The sequence below is a fragment of the Chelonia mydas genome, chromosome 9, assembly GCF_015237465.2.
Source record: "Chelonia mydas isolate rCheMyd1 chromosome 9, rCheMyd1.pri.v2, whole genome shotgun sequence".
Lineage (NCBI taxonomy): Eukaryota > Metazoa > Chordata > Testudines > Cheloniidae > Chelonia > Chelonia mydas.
In genome coordinates this window covers 5,677,835-5,690,433 of record NC_057855.1, presented here as the reverse complement: position 1 = coordinate 5,690,433, position 12,599 = coordinate 5,677,835, and the positions used below count along the sequence as shown (strand labels likewise).

The following is a 12,599-nucleotide window of genomic DNA, read 5'->3' as shown; positions in this document are numbered from 1 at the left end:
TGCAAAAGGATCTCACAAGACTGGGTGACTGGGCAACAAAATGGCAGATGAAATTCAGTGTTGATAAATGCAAAGTAATGCACATTGGAAAGCATAATCCCAACTACACGTATAAAATGATGGGGTCTAAATTAGCTGTTACCACTCGAGAGAGATCTTGGAGTCATTGTGGATAGTTCTCTGAAAACATCCACTCAATGTGCAGCGGCAGTCAAAAAAAAAAAAGTGAACAGAATGCTGGGAATCATTAAGAAAGGGATATTGTGTCTCTATAAATCCATAGTATGCCCACACCTTGAACACTGCATGCAGATGTGGTTGCCCCATCTCAAAAAAGAGGCATTTTGGGTGGCAATGTCCAAAGCATGTCATATTTGAATAGGAAACACCTAGGTTGGAAGATACCATATTTGGAGTGGGGAGAGAGGGCAGAGGGGTCCTAGTTCTGGCACCTCAACCTGCTGGGGAGGTGGGGTTCAGATTTGAATCCTCCCGCGAGATGCCTGCTGAACGCTGCTCACCCTGGCTGCATGTGCTCACCCTACAATGCTCAGACAATGCTGAACGTGTGCGCCCCCTGTTTGCTTGGGTCTGTTTTAGCCTGGGATCTCTGAGCCATTCCGTAAGGACCGAGAGAGGCTGGTTTCCTCTCCCATTCGGGCGGCAGTTTTGCTGCGTGGGGAGGCCACTTCCTCTCTCTCTGTAGCTACAAACCTTCGGTTGTACCAGGTTGTAGATAACATGGGTTTCCTAGTCCTGAATGCACCTGCTGCTTGCAGCGGGTATCAGACTGGTAACTGCCTGGTGCTAAAGGCCTGACTCCCACTTATGGCTAATCCTCTATCCCGGACTCCCTGTTGACTCAAGTCCAGAAAGATACTTGAAGGAGACACTTAAGATTTAGCCCAGCGTTTAACACATCTTGAGATGCACTCCTATTTCTTAGGTTGTGAATATTTGTGATCAGGGCCTTTGTTGTCGTACCCTCTGGCTATACAAACAACTGTCCTGATCCTTTGGAAAGCCTCACACCCTTTCCCTTCCCAAGGACTGTCCCATGGAGAATCCCACCTTCCCTGCTGAAAAGATTCCAGTGCTGGTCACTCTGGGTTTCCCTACCAGGATGTGCTGCCCCTCTGCTGTGCCTGGCTGCTCCCTCCTTCAGAGCTGGGACTGAAACTGACGAGTCCTGCAGCAATCAGCAAGCAGCTCCCATATTTCAGTATCCAGCCTACTGGGGGAAGAGGAGTTGAGAGCCGAACCAACAACTACACACCCATTAACCAGACCCAGCTGCCTCTCTAGGTCTCCTCTTACCCTCCTTGATGGGGTCCCTATGGATTTTGCGGGTTGGCCTCTTTCCTGCCTTGATCTATGATATTTTCTCCCCTTTTCTGTAAATTCTTTGGTGTTAAAACTCAAGTTTCCACCCATAGGGCAGTCCAGGCCTCCCTAGCCAGGTCATGCCTCATGCGGCTCGTGGGCTTGGCAGGACAATACAGACAGGAGATGCAGGAGTCAACATTGTTTTTAAGGCTGACTTAGGTTTCCAGGGATAACGGGACCAAATCCGGTCTGGGTGTAAGCAGGATTATTCTCATGACCGGCGGGAATCGTACCCGGTTACCTTAGGGCTGAATTTGATCTTTAGTGTCAAGATGTTTCACCAGCCCCCTTCTTGGGGCTGGAGGGCAAACCCCAGAGGAGTTCTGCTGCCTTCACTTCCCAGTTCAGTGTAACCCCGCAAAGCTGTGAAAGCGAGGAGACTGAATTGCTGAGTGGCTGTGTCGGGAGAGACACAGCGTCTAGTGACCACGTTCCACCATGTTTAAACACTGTTGTATGGTGGCAGCCCGACCAGCTCCTAGAATTCTTTGAGCACGTGAACTGAACCTTGAATAAAAGAGAACCGTGGGCATCATTATTATGGGCTCTCAGCTCGTCTTCGACAAAGTCCCCCACTAGAGAAGGTCCGGGGATGAGCAGCCAAATGCCGCCATAGATCAGGACTGGCATATGGACAGATAGCAAAAAGTAGGGTTAAGTGGTCAACTGTTATCCTGGCCAAGGGTTAGCTGTGGTGTAGCCCAGCCCAGCTACGGGTCCGGGGTCAGTATTTATTAGAAATCTGGAAGAGGGCAGCGTGAGCAGTGTGGTAGCAATATGCACAGATGCTACACCTGGATTTAAGTTCCTCCCCTGTAGGGAGGAAAGTGATCCTTCTTTGTGGCCCGTTTGATCCTGGGTGCCTCAGCAGAGGGTGGCCAGCAAGGCTGCTGACCACTGCCACGTGGTTCTTTTGACATTGACCTGTGTCCACTGGGAGATGAACTCAGGCCTCCAACTCACGCCATGTGGGCTGCTGACAAGCCATCGGTGTACGATCCGGACTGGATTTGAACCAGAACAATAGCAGTGAATGGCCTGTGTCCCATCGCCAGTCCCTTGCAGTGTTAATGCTGTTCATAAAACCTAATAAGCTACTAAATTTCATAACTAACCCCAGTGTCCTGCCCTATTAGCCCCAAGTTTGTATGCGTGTGGATTTCTCTAAGCTCCGTAATCGCTGGTAGCTAGTGTGTGCCCTGTACAGGCCGTAACATTTCCACTCTAACCCCACTGTAGTTTCATCTCACAGCCACAGGTTCTTCTCTCTCCCCGGTAGATTGACCAGGTGACTTTCTAGCTGCTGCTTATTGTCCCTGGTAGAAATAGGTGCTGTAGCTCACATGCTTTTACAACCGTGTGATGGTTTTTAATGCAAAACTGCTTAGCGTTTGTTTAAAATAGGAGTAACTCTCTGCTCCACCCTCTCTCTTCTCGATGCAGATGCGGACATCAGGCGGGATGCAGCGTCTAGCAGGAAGTCTTTCCTCTCCTCGGAATCCATGTACGTCCCGTCCATATTCTCCCTCCCCCCTCCCCCCCCGCCAGAGTGTGAGTCTTTGATCCTCGCCTGGGCTCAGTATGCTCAGCTTTGGGGACAGTCCTGCGGGGAAGCTGGGCAAATGGAAACTTAAGTTGAATGCTGAGGGGTTTGGGAATCCCTGCATGAGGGACCGATCCTGCATGGGTTGGGCATGGATTAGATTCTACACGAATAGGTCTCTTCTGCCACTGACTCCTCTAATAAGCTAACCGTTAGTGGAAGGAGAAGGGGCTGGGAACAGGAACCACAGCGAATTAGGAAAGACAGCCCAAGGTGATGGGGACACATACATTCCCCACCAGGCTCCCAGTCAGACCTGAGGTTCACCCCAGTCTCCCACCACGCCATTCCTGTTGTCTTACTTGAAGTCCTGTGTTTCAGTCACCATCCTTACAACTAGGAGCTGGACAGGACTCCCCATCAATGCTACTCCTAAACTGGCCAGAGGAGGCACTGTTGGGTGGTTGAAGGCATCTCCTCCCTAGGAGACTGAGCAACCTGCTGCCTCATTACTATTCCCAGCTGAGATGGAGGATGGGTCATCACAGTCCCTTGGAAATCTCATTGGTCTGTTAATCTCTGGCAGCTTTCCAGAAGGCTGGAGGCAGGGCCCCCTCTGCCTGTCAGATGCCAAGTAAAACTAGGCCCTGCTGGCAAAGATCACGTCACTTTATACTGTGTGTTCTCCCGTGTCTTGTCCGGATTCCAACTTCGTTCGTTCCATTCCATCTCCCACCTCCCCTGCAGTTTCTTTGATGCCCCGTCCCAAATTGCTGGGCCCTGTGTGCGTCCCACCCCAGAGGTAGCAGCATGGGACAAGTGATTCCTGTATGTAGTTTGAGACAATATCTTCTAAGAGGAGTCATCATTGTTAGTGCAGACTCTCACAAGTGGGGCTGGGAGGGTCACCAGTCAGAAGATCCAGGCTTTGATCTCCTTTGCACCCTGGCTGGGGGTGGGGGGTTATGCCCCGTCTGTTGTGGTGCTGATCGTCCTCTCTTGCTGTGCAGATCCCACTCCTTCCTCCATTCGAACTCAGCGGAGGCCGTGGCCATGGGCCTGCTGAAGCAGTTTGAAGGGATGCAGCTCCCAGCTGCTTCTGAACTGGACTGGCTAGTCCCAGAGCAGGATGCCCCTCAGAAGGTAGGCGTGTGGGGAGGGGCCTCGCTGGGGCAGTCGCACTGATGCATAGAGGGCGCTGTTTGGGTGTGAGAGGACGGAAGCTGGATGTGAAATCAAGGGGATTCGTTTAAGTCTAGAGGGCAGAGAACCCACTGCCTCCACTAGCGAGGGAATCCTTTGCATGAAGCTCATATCTGGTGCTTTCTGCCAGTCCTGAATGCAGGGCTGCAGCCGGTCTCCACCTCGCCATGGCTGTAGAAGAGGAGGGAAGGCACTGATCACGTCCCTCACGTACTCCCAGAGCTGCGTCCTTTCCACACAGTTGGCTGCAGTGCTGCCAGGAGGGTGCCTTGCACTCTGCTGGCTCCTGTTGTCCTTGTATATGAACAGGGAGAGCAGGAGGACAGGGATGGTGGGGAAGATCTAGGGACCAGCCAAGGATCAGCACCCGGAAGCAGCACAGAGTCAAGAGCAGTGGCCCTCGGCCTTCACCAGCAGCCCAGGGGTGTCGCCCACGCAGCGCCTTGACGGGTTGTTTGCTGTTGGTTTGCAGGGCCCGAGACGGTCTCTCAAAAAGCTCTTTAAGCGCTGCCAGTGGTATAAGAAAAGGCAGCTCTCCAAAAAGCTCCGGCGGGTACGTTGGGAGTGGAGAGCGTGCGTGTGCGTGGGGCACAAGTCACTGAGTGTACTAACCGCTCGGACGAACCCCCCCCCCCCCCCAACGTGGCATGGAGCAGCGGGCAGCATGGCTGTGGCTGCCCCACGGTGGGGTGGGGCGTGGGAAACTCAGCTGATCGTGGAGTTTGTTGTTGTCGCTGTTTGAACCCTCCGCTGGGACCGGCTAGAAGACGTGTTAGAAAGCGAGCGATCTCCGTGCTAACTGCAGTGGCAGCTAGAGCTCCTACAGCATGGGCAGGCGCTGTGCAAACTTTCTCATGTAGCCAGGGCCGGATTAACCTTCTGTGGGCCCGGCGCCAAACATATTTGTGGGCCCCCGTGGGGGCAATGGAGCCTGGCGTGGGGAGGTCAGTCCCCGGAGCGAGGGGCCAGCCAGAGGCAATGGGGCATGGCATGGCAGGGGCGGCCCCGCTCCCCCCAATGCGAGGGCACTATTTACAAACCGGCAGTTGCCAGATGCACAGTGGCCTGCCCAGCCCTGTGCTGCCAGCATGCCCCTTTCCCTCGGGGGCAGGCCCATGCCAAGCCACACAGCCCCCCCCGCCCAACACCCCGACTCCCTCTGGCCAGAGCCACCCCGGACCCACTATGCCCAGCGTCCCGCCAGACCCATCCACAAATGCACAGTGCCCTGCACAACACCAGCCCACCCACAGCCCCACTCCCTAATGCCCCAACACACAGATCTTCCCTACCCCTTCACAGCCCAGCACTCCCCCAGACCCACTCCCCCACACCCTGCCTCCCGACTGCACTCACCGGCCTGCTGGGAGGTGATGGTCTGCTGGGCTGAGCCGGCAGCGCAGCCAGGGCTGGAAATCGCCCCATCCCTTTGGGAGTGGCGCGATCAGCCAGGCCAGGGCCTGCCCCAGCCAGGCTCCCTCAAGATGCACTTGTCTGGAGGGGCCCAGCCAAGCCCTCCATATTGGCTTCCTGCCCCACCCCTGTCACCTGGCTGAGACTGGCCAGGCTTCTGCACCAGTTTCAGTCAGCTCAGCTCCAGGGAGACAGGTGGGGCCACACATGTGGTGGGAAGCAGAGACTGCCCGGAGCCAGAGGTGCACTGGGGTCCAGCCAGGGGGCTGAGAGGAGCAGGGGGTGGAGAGGAGAACTTGGCCAGCCAGCGAGCGGGTCAAGAGGAGCAAGTGGTAGGTGGGGGAAACCAGTGGGGTCTTGGGGCGCAGTGCAAGAGGAGCAGGCCAGGGCCCCTTCTGAGCATGGGCCTGGTTCCCTGGAGCCATTGTAAACCGGCACCGCATGTAGCCCCTCAGTCTTGACCCACAGCCTCTCCAATTCTGGGCTCCCCATACCCAGCTCTGCCCAGGCCCCTCAATCCCGACCCACAGGCTGTCACTATTCTAGTGCCTAGGCCTCTGCTGAGGTGGACGCTGCCAGTCCTGCCAAACCGCTCCGTTTTGGGGTACTGGAGTTGATCTCCAACTGAGTGCCAATGGGGCCCGTGTGACGGGAGTAGAGGGGGTTTCGGGGGCGTTCTAAGAACGCCACGGCCCTGTGCGTGGTGTAAATCGCAGGTCTGTATGTGCTAGCGCTGCCCCCCGGAGCTGGTGTGGGTGAACCTCAGGCTTACACAAAATACCCGCTTTGTCACAGATCGCTGCCCTGCCACCCGCAAGCTGAGCCGTGGTCCTGCTGGGCAGCAGTGCATTGTGGGGTTTGACTTTCTAACTACTCATAAAGACTGGCCCCCAGCCATTGGCCCACCACAGTCTTGTCCGCCTGAGCCAGGAGGGGATCCCTGAGGTTTACTGTCACCTGCTTGGTTTTCTCTAACTCCGGGTGGCTTGTGGGGCATGTTCTGTTGTCCTTGTGCTGCAGGGCTCCTGTCCGCTGGCTGGTGTGGTTCTGCTCTCTAGTTCCCACGCAAGTCCCCTTGGGGGTGCAGCTGAAGAGCCGCCTCTGATGTCCGTCTAATCAATCCGTCACGGGGCAGAGGCCGTCTCAGCTACTGCGCTCCGGGTCAGCACCGGGCTCACCCAGACCGGTCAGGGGGGTCGAGTAGCCAGTCTGCTCCCCTCCGCTGCACTCAACAAAGGCTGCGGTAGCTTGAGAGTGGCCGAGTCAATGCTGGGCCTAGAGCCCCAGAGCATAGAGCCCAGTCAGTCACGGTGCTACTGCCCACGGCCATCTCTGCTAGGACGTGACTTCATCCTGCCCTGGCAGGGATCTAGGGGCTCCGTATCCCCGATGACCCCAGCTCTGCTCCCCCTGGCTTTGGAGGTCACCCCAGAGCCCGCTGCCTTCCCCGGGCTGAGGTGGTTCTCTGGGGTGCTGTGCAGCCTGGAAGCTGCCCTGTTCTCCCTCATAGCTATTTCTGTCCCCGCGTGAGCTCTGGCCCTGTCAGACCTGCTCAGCCCTTACAAACCCAGGTGTGATCCTCATCCTGGAGACCTGATGCCTCTGGTACCCACTGGAGTGGCTGCTGCCTCCCCTCTGGGGTGTCCTTCTCTTTGGGACAAGTGCAGACCTTCATGCTTTGTGAATCTAGCCTGTGCCCCAGTGAACCCCCAGCGCTGACATGCCTGCTGCTCACTTCGGTGAGAGCCCATGAAGCGTGCCCTGCTCACAGAGAGGCTGGAGCGGTGCCCCATAATGGTCTGGGGACAACCTTGCAGCATGGGGGATACAGAGACACTTGGGGTGATGGGAAGTGTGTGGAGGAGAGTAGGGAGGGGATGTCCAGCCAGGGTGAAAGCGCCAGGCTGAGCGCGGAGCACTGCACCCCCGCCGCCACTGTAGAGGTTCTCGGCACTTCCGAAGAAGGGGTGCCAGGCCTCTGGACATGCAGGGAGAGCAAGCACGCTACTGTACGTGCCGTGAGAGCACAGCAGCAGAGCACTCGGATTGGATGGGAATTGTTCTCCAGCTCCCCTGGGAGACATACGATTCCTGGCGGTGGGGTGGGGGTGCGGGACGAGCACACAGGCAGTTTCCCCAGGGATGGCGCTGGAGTTGCCCAGCAGGGCAGACCGGCGTAAGCCTCTGCAGTAAAGTTCGGTGTCTGACCCTCTCACCTGCCTCTTGCAGCTCCTGCCAATTCCGGACTCTCTGCCCATCTCGCCTGACGATGGAGAGCACGCCGACATCTACAAGCTCCGAATCCGGGTCCGCGGGAATCTGGAGTGGGCTCCCCCCCGGCCGCAGATCATCTTCAACATTCACCCAGCCCCAACGTAAGGAGCTGCGTGGGCTGCCCTGGGGGCTGCCCATCCCCTCTGGTCCCACAGAGGCTCTCCATGCCCCTAAGATCCCCCTCTCTGCTTCTCCTCTTCCCACCCCGATTCTGCATCCTTCCAGCTGGGTAGGCTTGGGCGAGTCACTCCATTCACAGCTCAGTAGCTCCACTTCAGTCATCTGGATGGGCTGCTGCTCCTGCCGTGAGATGACGTCTCTGCCCCCCTCCAAGCTCCTGTTGTTTCAGACCTGGACTGGGAATTGAGCCCTGCTTGGTGCGATATTAACCACTAGGCCTCCAAGCCTGGCTGTGTTTGTGTGTTAAATGAGACCTGCCCTTCCCCTTTTGTCACTGTGCACTCACTGTTCTGTGATAGAATTACTGTAGGACCTCCAAAAACACACCAACAGTGCAAAACAGCCCCAAGCGCTGCTGTTCCAGGGCCCTGTGTGTCCAGCCCCCCTCTGGTGGTGTTCAGGGTACATGGCACTGAAAGGACATCTGCGACCCACATTCCTGGCTGCACTTACAATAGATCCCCTGCCTGCGTCATAGCGGGGGCATGAGGAGGGCCCACCTGCCCTGCTGAGCTGTTGTCCGTATGTGCATTGCCAAGGAGATGTCACTACTCCCTGGCACTTGTCGCTGGTGCCTGCACCCCGGTGCCAACTGCTGTTCCTTTGCCTGGCAGCTGCCTTGTGCTCTTGGCTGGTGTTGAGTGACTGGCTGCCGACACCTCGCTCATCAGCTGAGGGGCGTGCAGGGAGCGTTCGGATCCACAGGGCGCAAGCAGGTGAAGGCAGTTGCAGCTGGTGCTGCCCAGCCCCTGCCCCACACACACAGATGGGAGATGTATCCATCTCCCCCTCGCCAGTAGCTGGGCACTGGCTCCTGCAGCTTTTGCCATATCCTGCTGAAACCACGGGGTGGCTTCAAGGCCGATCCAGCCACCTGGCTCATTATTTATCTGTATGATTGAGGCCCCTAGGAGCCCAGTCACGGGCCAGGTGCTGTACGGACACAGAGCAAAGTCAGCCCCTGGCCCAGAGAGCTCATGCTCTAAGCTTACGGTCTCAGTGGATCCACTTGGCACTCAGCTGTTGGGTGAGAGGGGAAGCCCTAGTGGTCTCTGCCCAGCAGCCCTGCTGAGCCACGAGAGAGCTCCAACACACGTCTTCTCTCTGGGCAGGAGGAAGGTGGCTGTAGCCAAGCAGAATTACCGGTGTGCAGGCTGCGGCATCCGGACGGACCCCGGTGAGTGCTGGAACTCTGCCCGGGACAGGAAACTCAGCCTCCCCGAGGGCGGGTGCGGGGGGGCGGGTGCTGCATGCAGATGAGACAGGAAGGGACAATAGAGACGAGGAGTCAAATGTGGGGAGGCGCGGATGCCAATGAGCTGGGGGATTGTGGGGGTCTCAGCGCAGGGCACCTTGGAAGCTGGTGCAGCTTTCAGGCCTGGCATGAACAATGAAAGAAGACAGAAGTGGGGAACGGAGTTACCAATGGACAGAGCCTGAATTCACAAGTGGCCTTGTAACTAACATGTAGCTAGTAGCTGAAGAAGAGGAATGGGTGATAGGCTTGCAGCTGTGCTCACGAGCACACTTCCTAGGGCGTGGACGGCTCATGAGCCGGACAGGGACTGGCTCACAAAATTGGGAAGCCAGTCATCGTGTGATGCAGTGCTGCGTGTAATGGGCACGTGTGAATCTGTTTCGGAATACGTAGATCATCTGATTTACGGTGATGTATTTTGGAGCTGTGGGGTGCCCTGACCCCGGCCCCTGCTCCTGAGCCTGATCACCTCAGGCGTAAGCGGCGTGGAATGCCAGGAAAGACACCTCCGTGACGAGTCCGGATTCAAACGGCGGGTTTGGATTCCAGAGAGCTGGATAAAGTGTTCTCCCATAACTGGACGGGGCGTTCTGGATAAGCCGAGCAGAAAAGGGGTCGGGGGAGTTCCAACATCTCCCAGTGAATGAGTCTGCCCGGATGGCAGCATTTCCCATGGCAGGCTGTCAAAAGGGGAGCCTGTGTGCTACGATGCACTGCAGATGGAACAGCCTGTTCCCCCAGGAGGCCATGGGGCGGGGCAGGGCAGGGCAGGCAAGGGGTGGCCAGTTTGCCTCTCTGAAGGTACTAAAGTCCCTGGTCTCATCACTGAGCAGCGTCAAGTAGGTGAGGGTGGCTTCACTCATTCGGATTGGTCCGTTCGCGCTGTGGAGCCCCTAGTGTCTGCTCTGATCCTTCCTCTTCAGTTCATGTAGTGAAGCAGCTTTACATCAAAATCCCAGAGGTGATCGGGCTGAGGGGGCCTCATACAGACAGCTGCCTTGATACAGCATTCACCTGCTGTGTGTTACCAGTAGGGGCTCTGAAGCAATAGCTTGTCCTAACTGTGTAGCCAGGGACGGCTACATGTGATTCATAGGCCGATCTGGGCCTCCTAGACTGCAGGGAGACCACAGACCCCAGCATGCATTGCTCTGAGCTGAAAAAGGTACCTTGTCTGTGGGGCCATTTCGGGTATGTCTGCACTGCAGTTAAACACCCACGGCTGGCCCATGTCAGCTGAGTCGGGCTCACATGCCGGGGCTGTAGAGGCTCGGGCTGGAGCCCAAGCTCTGGGACTCTGTGAGCCCAAAGCCCGAGCCCCTCTGCCGAGCTGGGCAAGGCCTGGGCCAGCTGGGCGGAGGTTCAACTCCCTCTCTGGTCCGCCAGATTACATCAAACGGCTGCGGTACTGCGAGTACCTGGGCAAGTACTTCTGCCAGTGCTGCCACGAGAACACCCAGATGGTCATTCCCAGCCGCATCCTGCGTAAGTGGGACTTCAGCAAGTACTGCGTCAGCAACTTCTCCAGGGACCTGCTGAGCAAGATCTGGAGTGACCCACTCTTCAGCGTGCAGGACCTCAATGCCGCTCTGTACCGGAAGGTGAAGGCTCTGAATCAAGTCAGGGTAAGGCCATGTCCTGTGCTTTCCAAAGGAGACCGAGTTCAGCCTTCTCCTGAGGGGCAGGTGTTGCTCCCATCAGTGACTCAGGGAGGAAAACCTACAGGGTGGGGTTTCTCAGCGTGGGGGCATCGGCGCCTTGTGCGGGGCACGCTATCTCCTGCTCTTCTTTCATTAGTGGGCCAGAATACCTAGCTGCTGCTGCTACCTACCCTTCTATATGGGGCCTCTTGTCCATAGCTTTCAGAGCATATTACAAAGGTGGGTAGGTATCATCTCCATTTTACAGCTGGGGAAACTGAGGCACAGAGAGCTTGAGTGACTTGCTTGCAGTCACCCAGCATGTTGGTGGCAGAGCTGGGAATAGAAGCCATTAGTCCTGACACCCAGTCCTGGGCTCTACCCACTGGAAATGCTGCCCCTCACGTCTGCTTAGAGGAACCTCTGCATGTGTCCAGCTCCAGGCAAAACCTGCCTGTTTGTCATTCCTTGTAATGTTCCTTTAAGGGGCCTGGTGGGCAACGTATGGAATCTGATGTTCCAGAAGATCTGAACTAAGGAGGGAAGAGACTGTTACTCGTTGGGGCCCAGTCAGGATTTCTCTAGACTTATCCTGTCAGAGTGTGGCTGATGGGCAGATGTTTCAGAGGGAGGCTTAAAACTCCCATAATGCGTTTCCATTGCACATCTTTTTCACTGTGCAATAGTACATGGTGGAGAGGAATTTCTTCCTGACCTCCAGCTGGGCTTCAGTTTATGCCTTGAAACATGAGGATTGCTAGCCCTCCTGGTTTTATCCTAGCCATTTAACTGCTTCAGTGCCCAGAAACCCAAAGCTGGCTGTCAGCAGAAACAGCTTCACAAGAGCATGAGTTGAAACAGACTAGAATGTTTGGTTTGGTTGAGGCCTGCAGTTCTGTTTAATGACAACTTTATACTCGTGTGTGTGTTTTTTCCCCAGCTGTTGAGAATCCAGCTGTTTCACTTGAAGAACATGTTTAAGACCTGCCGACTAGCTAAAGAGTGAGTACCAGGGCCCAACCAGAATTTAACTTGCATCAGTTTCAGTCTCTCCTGGCTGTCTGTCGCTTGGCAGCTTGACATGTTAGCTGCTGCCCAGACCTCTGCAGGGTGGGGGCTTTCAAGGATCGTGGCAAAATGTTCAGCAGCATCGGAGACCAGTCCCTCAGCTTCACCCCAATCTCTCCCACGCTCAGCGCTGTGGCAGGCCACCTAGAAGCTTCAGTGCATGCAGCACTCAGAGCGGGCCAGGCACAGATGGGCCCGGCAGTTGGGTGTGCGACTAGCTTCCGCTGACGTTTGTTGGAGAAAGAAGTGTTTGAGACTGACCCTGTGAACCGGGACCAGGTCTCCCCTCGGGCTTCCTCTGCGTCCCTTTGGGATCCCCCACTTCCCAAAGGCGCTGCACCCTTCACCGTGATGCCTTGCGCGGCAGCTATCACCTCTCTGGCTGACGGTGACTGAGTCGGGCTAAGTGGCCGTGAGGGGTCACTTGCGCGATGAGCTGCCCCTCGCTTGGCACAAAAACCCAGCAGGCCCTGGGAGGTGCTCAGATGGCTCAGAGTCAGCAGAGACATGTGCCTCGTCATAGCAGGCTCTGCCCTCTGGGTGCCTCTCTCACTTGTCTGCTCTCTGGACTTGGGCTTGCCTGGCCCCTGTAGAGGGGAAAGGACAGCGGCTTTATCAGGGACTGGAGCAGCCC

The 12,599-nt window shown here is 56.4% G+C and overlaps 1 protein-coding gene across 7 annotated transcripts in view; it reads left to right on the top strand.

The window, feature by feature from the left end:
• The window catches only part of RUBCN (rubicon autophagy regulator), a 60,882-nt gene that overhangs the window by 39,420 nt on the left and 8,863 nt on the right, over nt 1-12,599 (top strand). For all 7 annotated transcript variants that reach the window (XM_037909577.2, XM_037909575.2, XM_043522189.1 and 4 more), the window contains 6 exons: nt 2,830-2,890; nt 3,940-4,072; nt 7,775-7,920; nt 9,112-9,176; nt 10,644-10,882; nt 11,838-11,899. In XM_037909577.2, the coding sequence (XP_037765505.1) occupies nt 2,830-2,890; nt 3,940-4,072; nt 7,775-7,920; nt 9,112-9,176; nt 10,644-10,882; nt 11,838-11,899 (706 nt within the window). The remainder of the gene's footprint in view (nt 1-2,829; nt 2,891-3,939; nt 4,073-7,774; nt 7,921-9,111; nt 9,177-10,643; nt 10,883-11,837; nt 11,900-12,599) is intronic.